The following is a 26,571-nucleotide window of genomic DNA, read 5'->3' as shown; positions in this document are numbered from 1 at the left end:
ATGTTCTGAGCGCCCACTTCATGTCAGGCATGTTTTACTGCAGTTCTAACTACTATGGTGTAGGGACAGGTGAGAAAACTGGGGCTCAGAAGGGGTAAGTAACGTGCCTACTGTCACACAAAGTCAGGGTTCAAGCTCAGCTCTTGCTCATCTTTATGATGACTTCCCTTAGAAGAGGGAAGGCCCTTGGAAGAGGACAGGCCTATGAAGAAGCCCACTCAGCCTTGTTCAGCTGATGCATCTGTAGGCCATTGTGGAAAAGAGCATACTGGTGTCTGGATGCTACATAAGTTACCAAGGAGGGCTTTAAACTTTCTGAGCAAGGAAGGCTGGGAGAGAGGCCCCATGCATTTGCACTGAAGGGAAACATGTTGGCTGGCTGTAGCCTCTGGGCCAATCCTTAGCAAAAGGTGCCCACTGCAGGCCCCAGAACCACCATGGCCAGGATCCAAAGTCTATCCAGGCAGGAAGTATGTACTACACTCCCAGCCTGAGCCAGGAAGCCGAGATAAGTTAGTTATGGCTGGAGGAGTAAACTGATGCTATAGGCCTAGCCAGAGGAAGCAAATTGGTCACAACTGCAAGTATTAATATAGTGAGTTACAGCCAATGAATTTTAGAAAATGTGCTGAAGCTCCTAATTATTGGAGATATTTTTCTGTTTCTGGCTTTGTGAAGCCACTGCTTATGGAGACTGCGAGTATTTTAAGCTTCAGTTCTTTATGGCTGAAAGACATGGCTAGAGAACAGGATGGTCCCTCACATCTACAGTTATCTGGGGGAGCCAGGCTACCTGGCAGTTACTCTTCCTGCTCAGGAGAGTGTTGTGGATCTCTCAGCTCATGACCACCTCTGAAATTGTCCAGCCTACATGTTTCCCTGAATCCCCTCAGGCTTAGCAAGCACAGGCAGGGTCCCCCCAGCAGGAAACCAGGGGGCCTGTGTCCTCCTCACACAGTGGAAGACTGAGACCCACATAATGGGGCAGTGGCCTGGAGCTCAGAAAGCTGCAGAAGACGCCCAGCGCCCCCACCCCTGGGCGCTCCTGCCCTCGACCCCTCCCCCAACTCCTGGGTGCTCCTGCCCTCGACCCCTCCCCCAGCCTGCCCTGGGCCAGTCGCCCCCCTCCTTTGGTCTGAGTGCCCGCTCTGTGCCTGCAGCGTGTCCGGGGGCGAGCTGTTCGAGCGCATCATTGATGAGGACTTCGAGCTGACGGAGCGGGAGTGCATCAAGTACATGAAACAGATCTCGGAGGGGGTGGAGTACATCCACAAGCAGGGCATCGTCCACCTGGACCTCAAGCCCGAGAACATCATGTGCGTCAACAAGACAGGCACCAGGATCAAGCTCATCGACTTCGGTCTGGCCAGGAGGTTGGGTAAGGCTGAGCCGCCTCTCCTGTTGTCCCAACGCGCCACAGCAGTGGCTGTTTGTGTTCCATTCCGTGGGTACTAAGGGGGGGTGCACCAGATTGGAGCTGAGATCAGAGACCCTGGAGGTTGCCCCTCCCACTTACTAGCTGTGGGAACTTACATCTCAAATTATCTGTAAAATGGGATAATAATGGTTCTCACCTCATAGAATTGTTAAGGGAATCAAGTGAGCTAATACATTAGAATGATAAGAGCAGTGCCTCAGGCATAGTAAGTGCTGGCTAGTGAAAGTCCTGTCGGACTCTTTGTGACTCCATGGACTATACAGCGCGTACGATTGTACAGGTGTACGATTGTACAGACTATACAATTCTCCAGGCAAGAATACTGGAGTGGGTAGCCTTTCCCTTCTCCAGCGGATCTTCCCAACCCAGGGATCAAACCCAGGTCTCCTGCATTGCAGGCAGATTCTTTACAAGCTGAGCCACAAGGGAAGCCCAAGAATACTGGAGTGGGTAGCCTATCCCTTCTCCAGCGGATCTTCCTGACCCGGGAATCAGACGGGGGTCTCTTGCATTGCAGGCAGATTCCTTACCAGCTGAGCTATGAGGGACGCCCGAGTACTTACAGGTGTCAGCTATTTGTTTTATTATGATGATTATTTTCACTCTGACGCCTTCATCAGCAGAACATTCTGGTGACAGTGCATCCTGCTGTTCAGTCTCCAGAGCACTTTCACATCCTTTCCTTCGTTTGATTCTCACAGCAACCCTGTGAGGTAGGTAGGGCGGATTTGTGAGCCTCAGTTAATAGAGCAGGAAGCTGAGGTCCACGTCACTTTGCCCAGCAAGTCCCACCGCCAGCTGCAGTGGAATCAGGCCCTGGGTCTAGGGCAGGGTCCTCTGAAGCATCTCTGCTGTTTCTGTACTTGCAGGAGGCAGGGCATGACAGGGGAAGGCAGATGGGGACTTAGAATCATTTTGGTGGGTGATGGTCCTGAGGCACCACCTAGAGGTTATGGCTTTTCCTGACTAACCTCCCAGCAGCTCCTGGGAGGAGAGACGTGACGCTGCACGTGGAGAGGTGGTGTGAGGAGAAGGGGCGCGTGGCTCAGGAGTCAGTCTGCTGGGTTAGGTCCTGACCACCATTAACTGGGTGGGCGAATCAGTCCCTGGGCCTCCCTTTCCTCCTTAGGAAATGGGGGTCATGCTCCTTCTTAGGCCAGAGTATTAAATAGGAAAGTCCTCATAAAGCAGGCAGCGGAGCACTAACGACAGAGTGCACGGTAGAGGTTATTGTCAAGCACAGGTCACAGCCCCTGCACCGGGAAGCTCGTGGGAGAGACAGACACACAGAAGGTCATTCCATCTGGGGCTGTCACGGGCTCTCCCCACTCCCCCAGCCTCACCCTAGACATTTGAGTTGCGCATGCGGTTTGTCCGTTTTACTGGTGTGTGCACTTTTTCTGTGAGGAGACCGTTGTCTCTGTGCCGTTTTGCAAGGGGAGAGCTGCTGAAGGCCAGCCTGACTTGTGTCCCTCCTGGCATCCACTCACCTCGGGTTGGCTTAGGGATGTTCCAGTGATTGATCGCTCTCCATCCTGGTTGCAGAGAATGCGGGGTCTCTGAAGGTCCTCTTTGGCACCCCGGAGTTCGTCGCACCCGAAGTGATCAACTACGAGCCCATTGGCTATGCCACGGACATGTGGAGCATCGGGGTCATCTGCTATATCCTGTGAGTCCTGGGCCACACGAGGGAGGGCCCCAGGCTGCCCTGATGTTGGAGGGTCCAGGGCGGGGCCTGACGGGGAGCCCACCCAGAGTCAAGAGGGCCACAGGCCCCTAAGCCCCTCCTCACCGCCCTGCCTCGCTCCTGTGCTCCTGGTGACGTCCACAGCCTATGTCACACTTGCGTGGGAGGGTCTAGCCCCACGCACTAAGGTACCCATTCTGGGCCCATCCTGATCCCTAAGGCTGGCCAGCCTGGGGCCTTTGGTCAGGAGGGCAGGAATACGGCTGGTGCTGTGTAATTTACCTTTGCATGTGTTTTGGGGTCTGTAGAGAAGCGGAGAGCGAGCCTAGGTGCACATCTCCTGTGCGTGTCACCGTCATCCTCAGGGGACTGCACGCCATCCTCATGGCAGCAGGACACCACTGCCAGCCTCATCTCTGGGCTCAGTATATGGACTGGTTTGATGATAGAGCTTTTAGTGGGGCCAACAGACAATAGAAAGCTGCTGTATAGTAATTAGAGGTGGGAAGTTAGGTGGAAAATAGGGAGTCGTTCATTGGCAAATGCTGCAGAAAAGCAAGGAGGCCAGTGATTCAGACCAGGTCTGCATAGACGGTAATCTCTGTGAATCCCCTGGGCCTCTCCTTAGATCACAGGTTCTGATTCAGAAGTTCTGGGGACCCAAGAACCCACATTTCTGACAGGCTACAGGTATCTGATGGTGCCGGTCTGAGCTCTACACTTTGAGCACCAGACCGTAGAGCACCACCTCTTGCTGGAATCTGGCTGATTCAGTTTCTGAAGTCCCAGGCTGCAAACAGGCGTTAACCTCAATGGAAACCTGAGCTCTGTGGCAATGCACAGTTACGGGCTGGTTTCCCTGAAACTGCAGCTGTGCCTGTAGTCATTTTGAAAAAAAAACTTCCGTCATTAAAGCAAAAGGACAAATTAAACCTTCTCATAGAAAACCTGAAGGAGACCTCTACAGGTAGTTTCTTAGATCCCCGGGTCTTTGGACCCCATTGTAAGAAATGGCTTTAGGTGATTCTGTTGCACAGCCAGGTTTAGGAACCACAGTTACCAATGCTTTAGCAGAAGTGGAGTGGGTTTTTTGGTGCAGTGAGGCGTTTACAAGTGCTCAGGAGTCTGACTCTCCTTGTGGCGTGTTAGGATGACTTCACTCCACTGAACCTGTGTCACGGGTTTTGGAGCCCAGAGAGTCATGTTTTTCTCTGCCCGGGGTCACTCCCACAGCACAGCCTCCCCCTAGGGCAGCAGAGGAGAAACTGTGGCCAGGAGTGCCTCTCCAGGAGAAGGAGAGCTGAGGAACGATGAAAACGACACCAGACTCTACGGTTCTGGCCCCTTGGTAAACACAGAGAGCCAGGCAGCCAGGGCTGTGCCGGGTTGCTTTCTCTGGGTCTTTCCCTGGGAGAGACGCCTGACTCTTGAGAGAGCCTTTTGTCAGCTGCCTGTGGCCTGGCTCGACCCCTGAGTCCCCCTGCAGCCATCAAGGAGACTCATCTTGCTGTTTCCATCGGTTTTCCCACTAGTATCAGATCCGGACCATCAGTTTGGTCCTCGGGACAAACCTGGGAGTCGACAGGGCAGGGATTTGATCATTATTTGACACTGAGTTCGTGGGGCCCACAGAAGCCCACATGGCCACCCACTTCCATAGTTCTAGAGGGTGGCCAGCTGTCCCAGTTTATCATCACTGCCAGGTTTCCCAGGATATGGGGCTTTCAGTGCTGAAGTGAGGACCATCCTGGGCAAACTAGGAAGACTGGTCTTCATGCAGGTCAGGGCCAGAGCAGTGACTAGATGCTCAGTGAACGTGCTGAGTGAAGACAGCTATACCCAGACCCAGCAACCACCCGCTTGCAGCCCTCCCAGTACCTTGGCTCCAGTCACCCGATCAGGGGTAGCCTGATCCCCATTCTAACATCGTGCACCATGATCACCTGTTCTTGAACTCTGCATACATGAAATCACACAGAAAGGTGTATTTGGCTTCTCGTGCCCTCCCTTGTTTGCGAGCCCCGTTCGTATCATGCTGTGAGGCTGTGACTGGCCCTTCCCAAGGCTGTGCCGCTCTCTGAACCTCCTCCAATTTCCTTATCAATTCTATGCTAATGGGCTGTTGACTAGATTCCAGTTCAGGGCATCGTGAGTATCCGGTGCATGTGCTTTAGTAAATGCCTTTATGCATTTCTGTTGGATCTAGAACTAGAATTACTGGGTCACAAGAGCACTTTATTTTAAAATGAAAATTCTTTGAGATTGAAGAAGTAATTTGGATATCACGTGGCATGGTTTGCTAGATTACTTTTAAAGCTGAGACTTAGAAATGGAGAAGGATTTTTTGAAATGGGGAGAAAATAATTGTGATGAACGAGGCACCAGCCTAAAGGGATCTGGATGGGGTGAGAGGAGGGTGGAGACGTGCGTGTTGAAGGAAGGCAAGCAAGCAGCAGGGGAAATGACACAGGCCAGCCCTACACAACCTCCCCATATCCTGGCTCCTGCCTCCTGCCCCAGCCGGCTTCTCTGCCCCCTGGGACTTTTCCACTGGCTCTCACTGTGGGGATTGAGGTCTGGGAGTCTCCCTCCCAAACTAGGGCTCTTCGTGGGGATGTGGTGTGAGAACAGAAGGTGGAGCCAGCCAAGTGGCTTCCTCTCAGCCCTGCTATGTGGCATTCTGGAGCTGCTGCTGGAATCACCCCCCCCAAGGTTCTCTGGCGGCCCTCTTGTACCTCCATCCCTCTGTTTGGAGCTTGTTCGTCTGTCTGGCAGTCCTTATCAGGGTCACCTTCCTTGTTAGTTCCAGAGGACTCCCCATCTCCTGCCTGGGGCCAGTGAGAGATGGAAAGTTGGGGGCCGGGTGAGAAGAGATGTTTCACTCAGCATGTATTTGGCTAGCACCTCCTAAGTGAGCAGCCATGCCTGGTGGGTTGTTCTGACTTTGCTGAAGGAATTCTTCCTCACACCTTTGGAGAGATCAGGGCAGATCCTGTCACAGCACAGGAGACCCAGCCCCACGGCCAGCCCAGGGTCCCCAGGCAGGGCAGAGATGTAGCTGGCGGGGTTGTGGGGCCCCCACCCTCTCAGCCCTGATTCTGAAGGGAGAGAAGAGATTTCATGAATCTGCTGAGACTTCTGCTGTTAGCAGTCCCCATGTGGTTTCTGGCAGGAGGAGAGAGGGCTGGGCACTCCTGGCCACACTTCAACCTTGCAGACGTTCGAAGCCTCCTTTCCCCTCCTGCCTCCTCTCCCCAGTTTCCTGAGGACTTGGTGTTCCTCTGCTGCCTGTGGAGACCCGTCTCTGTGTCCTGTTCTCACCCCTGCTCCAGAACTCCTTCTCCTCCTTCCCTCCCTCACACCTCCACTCTGCGTTCTCCTCCCTAACATCTTCCTGCTGTGCTCAGCAGCAGACTTCCCATTCCCAGCTAATTTGTGAGCATGCACCATGGTCCGAGGCTCAGCAGGCAAAGAATCCACCTGCCAATGCAGCAGACACCAGTTTGATCCCTGGGTTGGGAAGATCTCCTGGAGAAGGAAATGGCAACCCACTCCTCTATTCTTGCCTGGGAAAATCCCATGGACATAGGAGCCTGGTGGGCTACAGTCCATGGGGTTGAAAAGAGTCGGACACGGCTGAGCAATTAAGCACACACACACGGCATAGTCCAGAGAGCCAGGTCCATCCCATCTGGAGTATGACTTCTGGGGACAACATCTTTGTGAATGGGAAGAAGTCCCAGTGCCCAAGCATCGGGTATCTGCTCAGACTCAGATTTGGATGCAGGGCTCTTCACAGGGATCCAGGAGCTCCCCCCAGGGCTGCCCCTGCCCTCTTAGTCGCTGAGTCCAGACATGCTCTCTGACTCCAGCTCCTGTGACCTCCAGGCACCCCATCCCCACACCAGGTCCAGAAAACACCTGCAGGTTTTGCTCTCCAGGGACCTGGGCTGTGGTTAACATGATTAAACCCTGGGTTGCTGTTTCATGGCCTACTGCACAAAACGATGCCCAGCTCTTCCTCTAGGCGCCCCCTAGCCCTCTCAAATCTTCCCAGTGCACCAGAGAATGGGCATCCCAAGGCTAAAATGGGAGAAAAGACTAACCCCTTCCTAAGCACTCAGTAGTTCTGCTGGCAGATATGTGGTCCCCTTTGCTGACTATTCACGCAGCAGGGTCATCTGCTGTTTAAAAAAATTATACAGAAAGTGTAGTTTAAGAGGCATTTTTGCCTTCTTTCTCATGATGTCCTGTTCTGCAAGCAGAATGGGTCTCTGCATCAGATTCCCTGGTGAAGTTTGGCTGCAGTAAGAGATTAAGAATTAAAAAAATCAGAACACCTTGAAGTCATTCCTTTGTTGACTAATTAGCACAAAGATTAATATTTAACCATTAAAAATGAACATGAAGACTGTATACACTTTTGAAAGACAATGTCAAGTGAAGAAGAAGAGGATCCAAGAACTTGCCCACATTGATTACAGTTTTGTGAAAACCAAACAAATTTATTGGTTATGTTGGGAAGGAAAAAACTTTCCTTTACCCTCTTAGATTCAGTTCTTGGGGGCTTGGAAATCAAACTGACAAAAGACAGATTAACAAAAAGAAAACAGATTTAATTATGTACATATAATAAATGTTCATAAAGGTGTTCATAAAGAAATGTGACTCAGGATGCATTTAAAATTTGGAGCTTATATACTATGTTAACAAAGAGTGATAAATCATATAGAAATAACTGGACAAAGGAAAAAGGGTTTGGAGCTTCTGGAGGGGCTAAATTGTGACAAGGTGAGGAGGAAATGTATATAGAGACTGTTTAGCAAGATCTGATATATGGATGAGAGTCTTTCTCTTCCTCCGATAAGAGAAGAAATGGACAGACAGACCAAATGGAAATTCATGTCACCTTAACAAAGAGACATGTATGTCCTACTTGTAGATAGAAAGAGGTGGGACAAAGAGTTAATTGACTTCAGCTCAATGCAATGTTTATGCCAAAGTTCACCTTTTGGGGTGGTGTACTCTGATTTCCTTCAGTTAAAAATTAGATAAGACTAGGAAAAGAGGTGAATCGTGTTTCTAATGATGCAGTTATTGTGTTTGTTGATTGGATTGAACAACCCAACCACATATGATCGTATGCAAGTTCTAGCACTTAAAAAAAAAGTCCAAGAAAGAAGATTTAAAAATTCTGCAAAATCCCACCACCAAGAAACAGGATTACTAAAATTCCAATACTCTCTTCGTCATCATGCTCTGCATATTGTGCAAGTTTTATTCTAGAGACACATTCTCTTTATCAGGGGGAGTGCTGGGGGAGCTGGGGCAGTTGAGGAGGCAGCCAAGCCTCAAGCAGATCTCAGATGGAGGGGCTGCCAGGAAAGAGGATTGCCAGAGGCCAGAGACCAGGAGGCTGTCCCCGACTGTGAACATCACACAGAGATTAAGCCCTATTTTTGCAGGATTGCAGTTCCTAATTAGGAAAGGAGGTTTACAGAAGGGGGCCTTTCAGCATTCCACAGTGGGGTTGTTGGCTTTCCCGCAATCTCTTGGCACACTGCAGGACTTTCCCCTTTGTCTCCAATGGAAAATGCAGAAGGAAGGAAGACAGAAGGAAGCACGTAGCTGAGGGGCAAGAGTCAGGCTCTATCTTAATGGGACTAGTCAAAGTCACCCCAGGGTCAGAGAGCCAGGAATGCTGGGAACCCCTAGGAATTCTAGCCCAGTGCACTTGATGTACAAGGAGGGACTCAGAGGCTCAGAGAAGAGAAATGAGTATTACATAACTGCAGAGACTCCCCCTCTTCCCTCACTATGAGGTGATCAAGAGTGATTGTCTCCATGCCATCTCAAAATGTAAATTACTGTCTTGCTTTAAGACATTTTATGCCATCTATAAGACTCTCTTATTCAAAAGCACAAATATGTTGATTAGGGTGAGATCAGTCACTCTGAAAAGCTTTCTTCTTTTTTTTTAAATGAAGATTTTCACCAGAGGGTTCTTCTTCCCATAGCAAGATTTCCTTGCAAAAATGCAATAGGTTTTGTTTTACAAAACTTAATATTCAGGGCCAGGTGTATTTCATAAGCTGAGGCCTCTTGAATGGCGAAACAGCTCCCGAAGGGTTTGCATTATTGTTTATGATGATGGATTTGGGGCAAGGGATGTTAGTGAAGCCTTAACTGTGAAGGTTGATGGCACACTACATCTCGAGGGGCAGACAGGACTAGATACATAATTTGTGGGGTCCAGTGCAGCATTAAAAAATAGGGTGGCTTGTGCAACATTATTAATAATTTCAAAATTGTGGCAGCAGAGCATTAAACCAGAGTGGGGCTCTTCTAAGACCCATGAGGCTAGCCCTGGATCAAGGTAGAAGGCTGGATAGTTGGGGTGGAGATGAGGTGTCCAGAGGTGAGGCTAGTAAGCCAGAAGTCTGTTCCACTTGACTTTGAGATAGTTCACCTTCTACATTTTATTTGGCTTGAGCTATTGGTAAATGAGTCATTCCTGGGATCACAGATTGATGAGGCAATGGGGGTGAACTATGTACAGAGGAGCTGTGTAACAGCTATGGTCACAGACCAAGCTTTTTATTGCAGACCAGGCCTCCTGCCAGTGCTGTAGGCTGTGGCTGACTTCATCTTTCCAGAAATGATCATACAAAGTAGCGGTTAAAGAAGGGGCTCACTGACTGCAAAACCCTGGGCAAGTTATTTAGCCCCACTTGGTGTGGCAGTTTCCTTATCTGTTAAACGAAGTGATGAGTTGCCTGGGTTAAAGAGTGGTGTTAAGACTGAATCTACTTTAGCTCTCTGCCCAGTGCATGGCACATAGTGAGTGTTTGACAGACGTCTGCTGTCATGATGATGAGGACGCAGGAGAAAGCGAACAGGGAGAGGCGGCGTGGTGACCACTCCGTAGTTCAGTAGCAAGTCGTCCACCTAATGGAGGAGGAGGCTGACACACAGAAATCGGGGTCCAAGGTCACCCAGCAAACGAACAGGCCTTGGTCCCTTAGAGGGAAGCTTTCTGGTTTGGCCTAAATGCCTCAGGAGTTTTGAACTCAAGTGTAGCTGGATCCCCAGACTCACACTGCAGGCTTGAGGTTCACTGTCCCTGGAGACACCCTTGCTGAGCCCTGCGTGGGCTGGCCCTGTTCTTGGTGCTGAGGGTGAAAGGTGAGAGGGCAGGACAGTGCGGGGCGACGAGTGCTGTGTCACGTGACCGGTCCACAGGGTGTGGGGAGGGGACTCGTTCTCCAGCATGTTAGAGAAGGTTCTGTGGGGCCACATTCTAGCCTGGGCATCCAGGAAGAACAGACGATAGGGAGGAAGGCCCTGCTGTACTGTGTGGAAATGGTAAACTGAAGAAAACTCCTTCCACCTCAGCTTCACAGGCAGGGGGTGTCAACAGGCGGGGGGCATCCCAGAAGTACAGAGAGAGAGGCTGAGAGCATGCCCTCTTCTTTTCCGGGTGGGAGGAGAGGCGGGGGTGCTGGGAGTGCCCTCACCTCTGACCTCAGTGAGCGCTCCCCTGGGGGACCACCCTCTCTGCCGGCCTCCCCTACTCACTGCTCTCCTCTCTTATCCCCCAGGGTCAGTGGACTGTCCCCCTTCATGGGTGACAATGACAACGAAACCTTAGCCAACGTTACCTCAGCCACCTGGGACTTCGACGACGAGGCTTTTGACGAGATCTCCGATGACGCCAAGGATTTTATCAGCAACTTGCTGAAGAAGGATATGAAGTAAAGAGTCAAGCTTTTAGTCTTTCGGGGCTCCCCACACCCTGGCCTGGGGTCCAGGGGCAGTGACTTCCTTTCCCTGTGGTGGGTTCTTCTGCGCCCCAGCACAGGAGGGTGGGCCTGGTGTGCATGAGGGCCCAGAAGGGGGTCTTCCTGGGCCCCTGCTCCCTGGGGCTGGACACTGCCCTGTCTTTAGAAGCACAGACACCTCTCTTGAAAAGCAACCCTTGACTGAGTGTTGAGGGAAAGAAGAGGCAGCTCATGTATGAATAACAACAGCCCCTTTTATTTTCCACGTACGGCTGTGGCCAGCAGCAATCCTACTAGGATTTCAGGGAAGAGATCCTATTTGTGGGGCTTGAGTATACTCCCAGCTGTTCTGGCTTGATGCTTCTTTAGTAGCTATAATATGCAGGAACTGCCTACCTGAGTACAGCCAGGCGCCTTCCGCCACTGGTCGATGAGACTGCTATCCCAGCTCCATCTCTGTCCCACTAACAGTGCAGCCTGTGAGGTTCCCCAGCCCCACCTCGCAGGGCTGCACGGAGCTGCCAAGGTGGTCAGTGGATGACTGTATAAAACACCTGCAGACATCAGGAGGCTGGAGTGTTCAGGCATGTAGACAGCCTAAGGCTGTGAGGAAAGGTCAGATGCCCAGAGTGCTCATCGGTATTTCAGTGAGAGAAGCACTGGAACAGTAGAGGAGGCTGGAGCAGAGGAGGGGTCCTGCACGTGGCTGGACAGGATTCAGTGGAGCAGGGAAGTGGCTCCATCACAGCAGGAAGGTGAGCAGGGCTCTGTGTGTGTAGGGAGGACTGTCCTGCCCCAGGGAAGGGAGTGGTGGCAGTGTTAGGTGGGGACAGCTGGCTACTGGGCCCCTCATCTGTGAACAGGTGGCCAGATGACGCAAGGCCTGGTTCAAACACGGGGCGTCGCTTTTGGCAATGGGAGCAGCTCTAGGCATTTCCCCAGAAGATGGTGAAACTCACCCCTGCAACTCCACACCCACCCCACCCCAGGCCGCCCCGCCCCTCCAAGGCTGTCCCTCATCTTGCCTACTCTGGAAGAAATCCTGTTTGGGATAGGAGAGTGCAGTTGCTAAAGGAATGAGGTTAGGGTGTCTCTTAAGTGGTTCTGTCTGGTTTTCTGGTTACACACCCACCTCTTGGTCCTTTGTAGCCAGCTCTGGGCCAAACTCCTCACCAGAGGAGACAGTCCACACTCTTTGACAGTGAGGTCCTCTTAGCATTTTGCTGTCTCAGTCTTTATATCAGAAGTAGGCCTGACCCGGGGAAGATCCGGATGTTGTGACGGGGGCACGGTGCTGGATTTCCTCCTGGTGTGAGGGATCCCCACTTCCAAGGTGCCCCAGGGAGATGGAAGCCTCCCTCCTAATGACTCTGGTCCAAGGATGGCTTCCGTCAACCAGGCTTCGTTTACACGCGGTTTGGTAAATGAGGTATTGTTCATATCACCTATCTTCTCATCTGACCTTGAGTTTATTCAGTAATGTGCTGGCTCCTCTGTGCTTGTAAAATGGACTCACCCACGAATTGATTTCATATAGATCAAGACACTAGATTCCCATAAACTCAAACTCAGCATGTCTTCAACCAGAAATCTCCATCTATCAGCACTTTAAAAAATGTTTTCTATTATAAATAATTATATATCTAGTACAAATTTTGAATATATGAAAATTAAAATAATCCATATCCACTTATAAAGATCACTACATTTTTCTATAAGCAAATTTACTTTTACTCATTTTCTGTGTATGTTAGCACTTGGTGCTTTGGCCTTTACTAGTCCTTCTATAATTAAGGTGATGGCCCTGAAATATGTCTAGAATCCCAGAGCTTTCAGCAAATTAAATGAATTTCAGTGCAGGTCTAAGGTTGTCATAATTCATAGGTTGAACATAAGACATACCTCTTTTGAGTTTTAATAGGCAAAAATCTGATGCTCCACCACACCGTAAGACTTGAGAGTTCACTGATTCTTGAAGATTTGGACTTAAGGTTTCACTCTTCCCTCCATCAGACAAAGAGGTAGAAGGATCTGGCATCCACAGGTCCCAGCCCTCATGTGACCAGCAGAATGACCCCACCCTGGAATATGGTGCCAGTCATTCCAAGACATCTCTGTCCTCCAGCACTTAGCCTCTCTAGACCCCAAGGGCAGGTTGTGAGACTCCAGCTGCCCATCAGTGTTTAGGCCTGCTTAACACTAATCTGTCCGGGGTCTAGTCAGTGTAACCCAGACCAAGAGAGGAAAAAGGTTAGGATCACCATGATTCTCATCACAGTGGATGTGATTGGGAGCAGACAGCCATGGGCTCTGCCCCATGTATCTAGGGACAGGTGACCTCCTGTTTCTGGTCTGACCAGCAGTCTCTGAGATCCCCTTCTGCTCAGAAATCCTCTGATCTCTGCCTCTATCAGAAACCGCTTGAACTGCACCCAGTGCCTTCAGCATCCATGGCTAATGAAAGACACCAAGAACATGGAGGCCAAGAAACTCTCCAAGGACCGGATGAAGAAGTACATGGCAAGAAGGAAATGGCAGGTAATGGCAGGGGTCACTTTGGACTGGTCTCTTGCCCCTCATAATTGCTTTATTCAAGCCACCCTCATTCCCAACTTGCCCTGACCTCACTCCATAAAAATGTTTACATTTATTTCTGAAATAGTCTGGGACCAAGACTGACATTTCATGTCTTTGTGGGTAGGGATGAGCAATGTCACTTGCAGGACTATTTGGCAACCCTGGAGAATGTGATCTTGTTATAGGCAGTGTGATGGTTTTAACATTTTTTTTACCATGAAGGAGGTGGGCATGTGATCTACAATGAGAGACATGGGGGGTTGTGCATTACTAGCTGCAAATCCTTAACCAAGTTACTTAACCTTGCTGTGCATGCCTTCATTTACTCATCTATAACATGGGGATAATAGTGGTACCAAATCACAGCATCATTGAGGATTGTATGAAATGATCATCATCTAACCTCTAGTACATTACGTGGCACATAGTAAGTGTTCACAAATGAGATCAGTAGCTAATGTGTACGGAGAGCTGGCCATGTGTCAGGGAACATTCAAAGCACTTTCTATGCAAATTGTCTTTTAATCCTGGGAGGCAGGTACTACTGTTATCCCCAGTTCTCAGATAAACAAGGCAGAGAAAAGTTAGGAATGTCACCCAGGATCACAGCTCGTGAGCATGGGAAAGCCAGCATTCAAACCCAGGGACTAGCTCCAGCTACACAGACTTAACAACACACAATTTAATGACACAAATTGCTTCTGATTGTTACCAGATGGAGACAATTATCATCCAAATCCATACAGAACTTATCATCCTCTATTTTATTTTTATTATCACTGCTAGTAGTATAAAATTCCTGGGCTACTGGAGGGTACATGGTTTCTATACTCAGTGAGTATATAGTGAAACAGAAACCTGAAAAGCAAATAGACATAAAAGGACATAACACACAGCTAGAATTATAAACGATCACTATAGTTTTCCATACCCATATATGTGAGTGTGGACAGAGGATGGAGCCAATCACACCAGAGTTGGATGTGGTTGTCAGGAAAGGCTGCCAAGGGCAGGACTTTGAAGTTGGCCGTGGAACATGGGTGAAACACAGAGAGGAGGGGATAACAGTGCAGACGGAGGAAAAAGCACAGAGCTATGAGCCGGACCTCACCCTGGTCATGCCGGCCTGACAGGAGGTCTTTTAGCTGGGCATTCAGGGGACCAGGGCTTTACACCTTGCCTTTGTGGCAGAGAAAAAGAAATCACTGTTCCAGGGGCAACTGGGACACTGGTGATTTGCCACACAGAATGACTAAACCACAGGCATTGAAAGGCTGAGAGAAGCAGGAGAGCCAGGGGCATCGGGAGTGTGGGTCTGAGGGCCTCCGCCCCCTGCGCATCTCACCAGGCCCCCTGCGCATCTCAGCAGGCCCCCTGCAGCGGGAGTCAGTTCTTGGTTATCCCCTCCTGCAGCTGAGTGATCAACTCACTTTGCTCAAGTACCTGGTGAGTGGGAATGCCGTGCTGCTTCCCTCACCTTCTGGCGCCAGTAGGATCCAGTAAAATCAGAGGAGCAAATGTTATTTTTTTTAAATGGGGGGAGAAGCCACAAAATCAAGGGTTGGCTTTATGAATGATCCTGTGGCCAGTAGATCTCAAAGAAATAGCAGTATTTCTGAAGCGCATGGGGTGACTGGTGTGGGGGTGGGGCCGTTCTCAGAGCAGGAAATCTCACTGGGTTTTGCTTGGACGAGGCTGTGGGTGAAAGGGCAGCCTTATCACGTCAAGCTTCTGGGAGCACCCATACATTTGCTGGTGAACCAAAGCAAAAAAAGAGCCTAAACCCAAGGGATAGGCACAGAGAAGAGATATGGAGATTCCAAAGAAAATACATGGAATTTTTCAGTCAGATGGGTCAGGAAACCATAATTTGTGGTGATATTTTAATCACTTATGTGTTTTCTTGCTGTTTATAGTGTTATTAGCCATAAGGTTTTTTGAAAATGAGAAAAAAAAATGAAGAATTCCGAGAAGGAACATTAACTTCCTATTTTAACATAGGTAGCAGCATTTGTAAATAGCTTTTCCACAGAAACAGTGGTTAGGCTTCATAAAATTACATAGAGAAGTAGTCTACCAAATCCCATTCAACACATAATGCCCCTGAAGCTGGTAATAGTTCAGCTGCCTCTTACCATGTTGTGTTACATTTCTCCCTTAGGAAAATGTTTTCCACATTTTCAGCTCTGGATACCAAGACCGTGGCACCCCTGGAGTAGGGGTTCCCTCTTGGAGCAGCTGAGGCTCAGCGCGGTGAGGCAGAGTACAATGGAGAGGGGTAGAAAGGGGTGCACTGTGATGGAGGGAGAGGGGCACGTGGCCCAGACTCTACAGCTGCCTGAGGAACGGTTCCTAGTTATCATCTGGGTGTGGTTTTCATAAACGGGGAGGGTAGTAACATGGGAACAAATCCTAACAAGCAAGGCAATAGATAGATGACTAATCATATTACTGATCTTAGAATGAAGTTATTCTGAAAGAGAGTAGGGTTGGTTTTTTTTTTTTTAATTTATATCAAAAGTGATGAAAAGACATAGTGAGTAGCAGCATTGAGGGTGGGCAAGTTGAGCAGGACAACAGGACTTCTGCATTGCAAAATGGAAGCAAAGGACGATGAATTGGAGGCTTGTGGGCAGCTGTCTTTGCTCTCTGAGAACTGCAAAGGCTGTAGTACTATAGACCAAAGGGCCTTGGGGAAGAAGGCTTTTGACTCAATACTGCATGGAGTCCTCGGCCCTTGTTGTTGTTCAGTCACTAAGTCCTGTCTGACGCTTTGCAATCCCATGGACTGTAGCCTGCCAGGCTTCTCTGTCCATGGGATTTTCCATGGAGTGGGTTGCCATTTCCTTCTCCAGAAGACCTTCCTGACCCAAGGATTGAACCTGCGTCTGCTGCATTGCAAGAGGATTCTTTGCCACTGAGTCACCAGGGAATACGGCACTCCTGGCCATTACATTTAGATAATATGCATTCTCAGGGGAAATTGTAGTCTTGGGGCTGTCGGTGTATAGGTAGGGCCCATGATGGCTGCCTGGCTTTAGGGTGATCACCTTGCCTGAATTTTCCAGGGCCTGTCTCAGCTTTATCCCTGAAAAACTCTCATTCCGGGTAATCCCTCAGTCCTGGGAAACCAGGCTGGTTAGTCATCCTCGCTGCCTTTCCCAGGGGAGGGAGTCTGTGCTGTGTTAGGAAAACCATTGACAGACTCTGCCTGCCTAAAACACAGAAACCCAGTGTAGGCAATTGCTCTCCAATAAGAAAAAAGGCTTCCTCAAAACAAGGATGGAACTTCTCAAGAACTGAAACTTCCTTTGGTGATCTTTTACACATTTCCAAAAGTCTTGGTTAGCAAAGCAGCAACCTATTTTCGGCTCAAAGGCATAAAACTGGAAGGCTAGAACATATATTGTTCTTTTCCAGTTCTGATAAATAACTTCCCCACCAACTTTTTTCCTCCATGAATCAGCTTCCAAAGATTGACTTCTGATGTGTAGGTTATTTTTAAGATTTTCTTTATCGAGTGCTTACATTTCTCCCTGTTTTCTAAATTATATGGTCTATCACTCCATCTGATGGAAAATTTCCCCCAGTGTGTGGTCTATTTGTTTGTTTTTTGCTGCCTCCTCTGAAATGTAATAGTTTGATTTGCTTTGTTCTCTTAGCTTCCTATGAGTCATTTTGTTAATAGAAGAGGAAAGACTTCACTTTTCTACACCATACAAGTGAAGACAGTCCTGCCCCAGGTTCTTTGGGATTAGAGAGCCCATGGATTCAAGGGGACCATTCCCTGCTACCATTTCTATGTCTTTCTGTAGAAGACTCGAGCTGCAGGGAGATTCGAATCTTCCGGTCCAACTATAAGGCCCAGAGAGGGGAACTGACTTGTACAAGGTCACAGCATAATCAGTGGTTAGAGAACTAACCTGTCCTTTGTTAGGAATGAACTGTCTGAGTTTAGAGACTCCAGCCTAGGGCAAGCTAGTCTGTGTTGGATGAAGGCAATGGAGAGCTGAGAAGGGCTGGTTAGGAAGTAGTCTAGTCCGATGTGGATTAAGTAGGGAGGGCTGCTATGGCTGACACCGCCTCTGAGCCATTCCTGAGGTCAGGGTAAGCTCCCCTTGGGAAGAGCTGGGTCTCCCCACGCTCCAGCTAGCAGAACAAACAGATCAATGATGTCACCAGTAACAGCTTCTCCCAGAAGAGTGTGCAAGTTGCCAGGTGGTCTGTCTGCCAGAGTGTTCTCTGCAGGGCCACAGTGCTTCTGTACACAGTGGGTCATCATCCCTCACCTTCTCTCTTCGTCACCTCCCCCTGGGGCCTCCTGGGTTCCTTTTAGAGTGATCTAGCTTCACTGTGGGCCAGAGGGCCAGGGGCATAACCACACTGCACAGTGTTATGTGAGAGGGTGGATGACCAGAGGACAGGGCGAGATGGAATGCCTGTCGAGAGTGCGTGAAAGGAGTCTACAGCCAGGATGGGATGTGACATAACAGGAAAGTGACTGTGGGTACAGGAGTAGGTCTCTGCTTAAACCACACATACACACATTTTCTGTATGATTCCCTAGTACTCTGAAATTCTTTACTTTTGAAATAATTTTTTAACTGAAGTATACTGGCCTGCCTGAAATGCTGTAGTGTGTGAAGTTAATTCAGGAGGAAATGGCTTTTCCAGCACAGTTTGAGGTTCAGCTGGTAAGTGCCAGCCATTGCCTTTGCACAGGCTGTTTCCTTCCTCTCTCAGTAGCCAGTCTGTGGCTACATCTGCTCCCTTGATGCGCAGCATCTGGATGCCTCAGAAGATGCTTCAGGTGCAGGGCTGGAAAGCACTGGTTATGCTTTAGTTTCTGATCTTAGTCTTTCATTCCATTGACCTTAGGAAAAGGGTAGAATCTTAAAGGTGTGGTTGGGGACTTCTTGACCTAAATCCTGTGCTTGGTAGAATTTTCACAATACAAAGAAAATGTTCAAGTCCTGGCATCTTTTTCAATAGGAATTCTGTCCTCTCCCAAGGTGCCTCAACTCAGAAAAGCTGAGAGCTATGCTTTTAATTTCTTTGGGTGCTGCTTTTTGATGCCTGGGTATACCTCAGGGAGGAACACCCCTCCAGAACTCCACTGAAGACCTGTGCTGGGGCCAGCAGAGTGTTTCCCCAAATCTCCTACGTATCTGAATCATAAACAGACCTAGATGAGACCTTGGAGATCATCTTGTCCAACCCCCTCCTTATAAAGAGAAGGAAACTGAAGCCCAGCGAGGTTAAGCCCAAAGAGGCTACTTGCCCGTGGTCAACAGAAGGCTTTTTTTTTTTTTTTGTCTTTCCAACAGGACCTGTGGGATCTGTAGTAACTGTTCTCTTGCCCAATTAAAATCCTATCACTAGCATTGTTTTATGAGAAACAGCCCCACTGGGCCCCGTCCGCAATAAGTCTTTGGAGCTGTCTCAGCCCGCAGTTGCTTTATATAAACTATCCCTTTTATGGGAGTTGAAGCACAGTATGAAAAGGGTTTTTGTCTCATGTTGACCTTGTTTAGTCACATTAACGCACACATCGGTTCCAGGCCCCATTCCATTCTCCGAACATCTTCTGACACGCTGATAGTGCTGAGCAGAGCAAGGTTGGGCTCACTCCTCTGGTGGAGCTCAGCACTCGGGAGGCCCTCATCTCAGGGACAACTGCTTCTCCCGGGCTGGGCTTTTCTCCCTGAGCTGCTCAGCTGGAACCAGGGACACCGCCTGAGCCCAACGCCAGTGTCTATTTTTCAGAAAACGGGCAATGCTGTGAGAGCCATCGGAAGACTGTCCTCTATGGCAATGATCTCAGGGCTCAGTGGCAGGAAATCCTCAACAGGGTCACCAACCAGCCCGCTCAATGCAGAAAAACTAGAATCTGAAGGTAAGGGACTCCAGAGAGATTTTCTTCAGCCAGATGGTGAGAAAGGAAGGGTTGGGGGTTGCAGGGGGATTTAGAGGTTGTTTTTTTTTTTTTAAGGTGGGAGATTGATTTTATTTTTCATTAATACAACCCACAAGGAAAAATTCAAAACTACTTTTACATTGCCCTGACAATAATTACTAAATCTAGTAATTGCTTTTTAACTGTTTCACCTGAGGTTGAACTATTTTCAGAGGGAAAGTTATTCTTTGTTTAATAGAACTAGATGGTCTTTTCCCTATACTTTACACAAAAATTAGCAGAAACTGCATGAAAAGTTTCCTTCTTATTACAAAAGCAATGTTTGTATGACAGGCAGACATAAATAAGTCGCATATAGTGGTGTGCTTTTTAAAAATATGCTTCAATTTTTTTAATGTGTCTTTGTGCTTGTCTTTTAACAAAAGTTGACTCAGATAGTCCATATTTTTTGGTAGTTTTCGTGATGCTGAAACATGTTGTTTGAATTGGGTAGACGGTGATTGGCAGGGCCTCTCCTAAAGTCCAACAGGGTTAGTTGCTTGCCCGCTGTCTTAGAGATGCTACCCCATCTATCTCCTCAGTGAAGGTCTCGGCCCCCTCTTGCTTTGATACACGTAGGGTATAGCCTCTATCGTCTTGAGGTGCCTCGTTTAGCCTGAGACACCACCTCCCCGCTGCCTGATGCCTTTGGTATCCAGAGGCTAGAAGTTGAGTCTAGATCCTGTTGTGTATAAGGGATAATTGATGAAACTGCTTACTGAGCTGCCCTGATGTAGCCGGGGACCGACTCTGCTGCACATGGGCCTGGTCCCTCCTCCGCCCCTGCCACTCCCCAGATGACCCAGAAATAGCCTGAAGGGGAAGGAGAGGGTCAGGAACCCCTCCAAGTTACGGCTTTTCCCTGGACCAGTCCCAAATCCTGGTCCAGAGTCACACACTGTGAAGGCAGTATCCTTGTGGAATAGACTGCTCCACAGCAGGCAATAGGCAAGTCAACAACGCCTCTAAGATCTGTATCTTCCGTCCCAAGGAGCAGATGAAAGGCCTGCTGCTGCCACCCCGGGAGGAGGGTAGGAGGAGGCCCGAGGGCTGGTGGGCTGGTACGCTCCCATGCTTCTTAGATACCCTCGACTGGATCCTGAAATGGCATGAAATGCAGCCAAAAATCCTTTTTAAAGATTATTTCCTTTTCCAATGTGTCAGCGTAAGGGAGGGGGAAGTCCAAACATTTCCCCAGTTTGGTCACAGTTCTCTCTTCTGCCAAAACCATTTGGCAGCAGGCTACCCTGTCCCCAAGAGAAAGGTGTGCTTATGATTCAGTCCTCTAAGCTGCATTATTTGCTAAATCATAACAACTTGAAAAAAAAAAAAAAAAGCCAGCTCTTTTAAACCAGGAAAGAGGAGAGAACAGGGAATAAAGAAATGGCCACATCCTCTTTCTTACCTTCTAGAAGATGTCTCCCAAGCTTTCCTGGAGGCTGTTGCTGAGGAGAAGCCCCATGTAAAACCCTACTTTTCCAAGACCATTCGTGATTTAGAAGTTGTGGAGGGAAGTGCTGCTAGATTTGACTGCAAGATTGAAGGTGAGTCTCCAGCCGTCCTTCCCTGTACAGGGGGTGTGGCGGGCCAGTGGGCCCCTGCTGTGTGCTCTCGGCAAGATGGCAGTTCTGGAACAGCCAGGCTGTGAGGGAAAACGGGTCAGGAGGAGTTGGCCCGCTGCCCCCCTCCACCCACTGAGGAACAGCGCTGTTTCGTCACTACGATATTTCACCCACTTACATCAGCCACCAGACCCAAGTTAAAAGTGGTTTACCATGGACCTATTTGGCTCTGGAACGTGCTTATTGAAATGAGCTTTGCAAGCTTCTAGGAAGCATGTGAACTGACCACAAAAGGCTGTCTCAGGAAGGCTGGTGCAGAGCATAGTATGGGGAGAAGACATCGCTGCTGTTAATCAGCGGCCTGTGTGACCTAGGGCAGTGTTTTAGCTCTTCTGAAGCCCCGGCCCTCCTCTGTAAGACAGTGTCTAATGCCCTGGGTGGCTCTGGGGACTCTGTGAGATGACACAGATAGAAATGGGAAACCTTTCAAATCTTCTAAATACGTCGTGGAGTCATAGGGGAAAGTTATGGGACTGGTGAAGTGCAGATATGACTTCAGACAGAGGGAAGTTGGGATGCAGGCCTGTCTGCCCTGTGCTTCTCTGCCAGCCAGAAATAACGTGGTCACAGTGAGTTGTTGGAGCGCAAAGAGCCCTACGGGGTCTTAGCATGGCACCTGAGGAGTCAGCTGTGTTGGTGACACACAGCATTTAAGTTTCCACAGACTGCAACGTTCTAGAAAGGTACAAGGTATGATGAGACAGGCCTCTCTGCTTCAAGCCTGTGACTGTCATGTGACAGCAGGGCTCTCTGCCGCTTTCAGTCAGACTAACTGCCCCAAGGCAGCAGAGCACCGGACAGCAGAAAGAACAAACTGTGCCTCCCACGCTGTGAGAGTCGCCAGCAGTCTGGCTAGATGAAGCCTTTTGGGTAAAATAGCCCGAAGGTAGGAATGAAGAAACAATTTTTCTCCGGCATCACCGTATCATCAAGTTGGCTTATGAACGCCTGGCCTACCATTATCTTTCGTGTGTTTCATCCAATTGTTTCAAAGAGTGGATGCGCTGCCTTGCTAGTGCAGAAGTGCTCAGATAGGGGGCTCTGCTGAGAGCTTGGGGGCCACGGCTTGTAGCTCTCACCATCACCACTGTCTTTGGGTCTTAAGTTCCTTTTCCTTTACTTTTTTAGAAAATATTATATAATAATTATCTTTTTGCTTACTTTTCTCTTTGGGATTATTTTCTTGGTATTTGCATTACTTTGACTGAAGTGCCGAGGGGAAATTAAAGCATATGGATGCTGTTCGATAAAAACAAAATCCTACTTGAAAAACATGTTAGAATTCTTAAGTTGTTCTGTGTAATTTTTATTCTAGTTGGGGATACAATTTTGTCCTGTGAAACAGCTTCTCCAAAAATTTAAAAACAAGTCAATTAGAAGGCAGAAAACATTTTTATTGCTGAACTTTGCAGCAATATGACTAATACATAAAATGAGACTAATCAGTGTGGTCAGTGTCTATTTATCTACAGGCATATTGTCTCTTTGGATCAGATTAAGATAAATACTGCTTTCTTTTTCTTAGCAGTATTATCAGTTCCTCCAATTTATGTTTTACAGGTTGTTATCACCTTCAAATTATAATTTATATACCATAAAATTTACCCATTTTAACTATATAATTCAATTATTTTTAGAAATTTACATAATTGTGCAGTCTTTATCAGAATCCAATTTTAAAACATTTCCAACACTCTCAAAAGATCTCTTGCACCCATTTTTACTGACTCTCATTTTTTTAAATTGAAATTTATTTAAGTTCAAGTTTTTGTTTTTTTTTTTAATTGGCTACACTGAGTCTTTGTTGCTTTCTTTGCGGGGCTTTCTCTAGTTGCTGCAAGAGGGGTCTACTCTTTGTCATGGCGTTCAGGCTTCTCATTTTGCTGGCTTCTTTTCTTGTGAAGCACAGGCTCTAGGTACTTGGGCCTCAGTAGTTGCAGCATGCAAGCTCAGTAATTGTGGAGCATAGGCTTAGTTGCTCTGTGGCGTGTGAATTCTACCCGAACCAGGGACTGAGCCTGTGTCCTCTGCACTGGCAGCCAGTTCTTACACACTGTGCCTCCAGGAAAGTCCTTAAGTTCAACTTGTATACAGGATAAAAAAAAAATTTTCCTTTTAATCCAAGAAGATAGTTAGTTCTAAGGATGTGATTAGAGTTGTGGCCATGCTCAGAGAATAATCTATATCCGTGTTAAGATGGGAGGTGGCACAAGCCCTGCATGGATGAGAAGTGCAGGTTACATGCACAATACCTGATGTGAAGTTTCAGACATTAATGTTTATAATATATGCCCATATTCAAGTGTAAATATCAAAGTAGATGCTAGAAGCTAACATTTTTTTCCCCCTCTATCCCCTTAATCATTAGAGGTAGTTCAAGAGTTTGTGTAGGGAAGCCTTAAATAATAGTTTCTGCAACTCGTGCTCCCTCCCTGTGATGCAGGATACCCGGACCCTGAAGTCGTCTGGTTCAAAGATGACCAATCAATCCGGGAGTCCCGCCACTTCCAGATAGACTACGACGAGGATGGGAACTGCTCTTTAATCATTAGTGATGTTTGCGGGGATGATGATGCCAAGTACACCTGCAAGGCTGTCAACAGTCTCGGAGAAGCCACCTGCACAGCAGAGCTCATCGTGGAAACCATGGAGGAAGGGGAAGGGGAAGGGGGAGAGGAGGAGGAGGAAGAGTGAAGCAAAGCCAGAGAGAAGCAGCGTCTGAGTCATATTACAAAGACTATTTCTCTAAAGCTCAAAAACAAAAACAAAAACAAAAACCTGCAAGATAGTAAAAGCACCCAGTGTGATAGATTCTTTAGTTAGGTTATTTGGGGGTTGATTCTTCAGCAGCAGTGATTGACACCCAGCAGCATTATTGATGGGCATTACTTTAAATTAGCTGGCACCTTAAGATGCTAGTACAGCTAGATTTCATTTAGGGAAATCACCAGTAACTTTCTGACTAACTGATTTTAGAGAAAAAGTAACCAAAAGGGAGCTTTATCTGGGCAAAGTCATAAATTCCCCAACTGAAAGCACTCATGAAAAATAAGACCCTCTGGTCACAGCCAGCCCAAGGGTGCCTGGATATGGGGACTCCCCAGCTCCTTCTCCAGGGAACTGGGTCTTCTCCAGGCCTGTGGCACTTCATTCTGCAGGCAGTTGAGCCATTTTAATTTATGAGGCACATTATTTCCAAAGTATACCATAGACATTGGAACTTTTCATTTCCATCCCCTGTTCTACCTGCCAGTTTTTCTGGATCTGGGCTTGCCATGAGTTTAATCATTAGGGACACTTCCTAGATTCTGAAGACATATCTCCTGCTCTCATGTATGACTGGCTCCCTTAGAAAAATAAAATCTTCTTTCTTCCAAAATCAGTAGGAAATCTAAACTTATCCCCTTTGAAGATGTCTAACAGCTTCAGACATTTTTATAAGAACCTATGGGGAAAAAATCCTTGTTAATGTGCTTTTTTCCCATGAAACCAGGATTCATATTTGTGCTGTTTAGAATATCAGCTCTGCATGTGTGGTAAAGATTTTTGTGTTTGAATGTATGAAAAAGCAGTTTGCTGAGAAGTTAGTCGTAATTATTTATTGGCCACTATGAAACAGACTTCAACTGAAGAGCTATAGAACTCCATGTACTTTGGAATCTCAGCCAGGATAGTCTGAGTTTAATATACCTTCATTTTTAAACATGTTCCAAACAGTTCTGTCTACCTTCTGGGTTCCACAAGGTTCTTCTTGGATGTGCATCAGTCATGCCTTGCCCCCAACCTTGAAATATATTCTTAACCTGATACATGCACTCAGAGTTTCGTCTTTAGGAATTTCTAACTTTCTTTCACTACATTGGCACTTAAATTTTTCTTCATAAAACTTTTTGCAGGTCATAAACAAAGACCATAAACTGATATGCCTAATACATTTCCTCTGTGTGTGTGTAACATTCCAAATACTTTTTTCTTTTCATCCACTATTTGTAAAGTGCAGCAGTTTAATATTTCAAAGGACTTTTAAAGAGTTCTTTAAGAACCAATTTTAAATTACTTCAGTGCAATCCTACACAGTATCAGCATTAGAATTTTGATGTTACTTAGTCTTATGTTATCTTCCATTCGGTTTTTATCTGCTTCTTGCTGCTAGTTTCAAATTGCCAGTATTTTGCTTTTTAAGCAGTTACAATATTTTTCATAATAGCCACAGTATTGCCACAGTTTATTATAATAAAGCATTTTAAAGTTGATTTAGAGCATTCAAAGCTTTTCTTCATCACTTTCCATTGTATTTAGACTATAACCTTCGTGTGCGTGTATGTTGTATACGTGTGCGCATGTGTGGTGTGTATTTTTGTTTACAGGTTTTTTGATGCCTTCTTGAAGTTGTGTTAATGTTTTCCCAGTTTATTATGCCATCAGAATGGTAAATGAGAACACTACAACTGTAGTTAGCTCACAATTTTTAAATAAAGGATACCACAGTGCACGCTGCTTGTTCAGTCTCTGCAGCCTTCTTTTCCTTTCCACACCACCAGTTGCGGATGACCGAAATAGATCTCAGAAACTAATAACAAATGCTCTGCGGTATAAATGCTTTATGTGATTCTCTTTCACTAAGGAACAGAATGACTTAGGCAGTTCTAGTTTATACTAGGTAGCCTAATTTGCACATTTACTTCAGAATTTCTCTCGAGCATCATTTTGGTTCAATTACATGCTAATATCTATAGTACCTTCATAGTGCTAAAATCTATCTGACATTTTTAGTATGTCACAAAATCATCATCATAACTAATATTACTTACCAGCTCTTGGTCTGCATTTGTAACTGTGATGCAGTTTGTTATTGGCAGCCAAGTGCTATCTTTGCATGTCTTGATATTGAAGCATTTGTTCTCAGGAAACCATCATTCCTGTTTCATAGTAAGTCTGTTATCAGAGAACAGATGGTGGAGTCCCCCCATGTCTTGAGTATTCAAACAATATTGTAGATATTCTAGAAAGAATCAAGACATACTATTAAATGCTGGACTAGATGATTCTATGATTCCACAGTATAGTCTGGAAAGAATCCATTGTCCAGATAAATGTTAAATTGTTTCATATTTTTTAAGACAACCACAATCCACAAGTGTTCCTACTCAGGAAATTTTGTTTTTAAAGAAAAAGACCTTTTGTTCCTTGCTAGTGAAAAATGTACCTCATGTTCTAAAAAAATAACAAATAATTTCTTTTCATCCTGTTCTCATCCCAAACATATTAAAAAAAAAAACATTGATTATTCCTTATACTGCAGAGCTTCATATTAAATGAATTTCTATGTCAGCCCTAACTTTACTTACAGAAAGTTTCTTTTTGTCAAAATGTTTAAATTTTACTTCCCACATTTTACCTGCTTTTAATACATCTGTGCTAATGAGTATTAAGGAGGTGAAGAATAATTGAATTTTAAAGAAACTAAACTCTCCACATTTCAAGAAAACACAGGTAACACTACCTCCTTT

The 26,571-nt window shown here is 47.1% G+C and overlaps 1 protein-coding gene across 10 annotated transcripts in view; it reads left to right on the top strand.

Annotated features, from left to right (window-relative positions):
• MYLK (myosin light chain kinase) overlaps positions 1-25,538 on the top strand; it is a 190,938-nt gene extending 165,400 nt beyond the window's left edge. For 4 of the 10 annotated variants that reach the window (XM_068970458.1, XM_068970449.1, XM_068970486.1 and 1 more), the window contains 7 exons: positions 1,161-1,378; positions 2,984-3,107; positions 10,727-10,879; positions 13,321-13,444; positions 19,250-19,379; positions 20,852-20,983; positions 23,505-25,538. In XM_068970458.1, the coding sequence (XP_068826559.1) occupies positions 1,161-1,378; positions 2,984-3,107; positions 10,727-10,879; positions 13,321-13,444; positions 19,250-19,379; positions 20,852-20,983; positions 23,505-23,755 (1,132 nt within the window). In that variant the 3' untranslated portion in view covers positions 23,756-25,538. Of the gene's footprint in view, positions 1-1,160; positions 1,379-2,983; positions 3,108-10,726; positions 10,880-13,320; positions 13,445-19,028; positions 19,102-19,249; positions 19,380-20,851; positions 20,984-23,504 lie in introns of those variants that run through there. The other 6 variants (XM_068970504.1, XM_068970512.1, XM_068970477.1 and 3 more) reach the window with 3 other exon arrangements.
• Positions 25,539-26,571: the final 1,033 nt, after the last annotated feature.

Source organism: Capricornis sumatraensis, chromosome 1 (assembly GCF_032405125.1).
Source record: "Capricornis sumatraensis isolate serow.1 chromosome 1, serow.2, whole genome shotgun sequence".
Taxonomy (NCBI): Eukaryota; Metazoa; Chordata; class Mammalia; order Artiodactyla; family Bovidae; genus Capricornis; species Capricornis sumatraensis.
The sequence above is the reverse complement of the archived record's forward strand: the minus strand, read 5'-3'. Positions and strand labels throughout refer to the sequence as shown.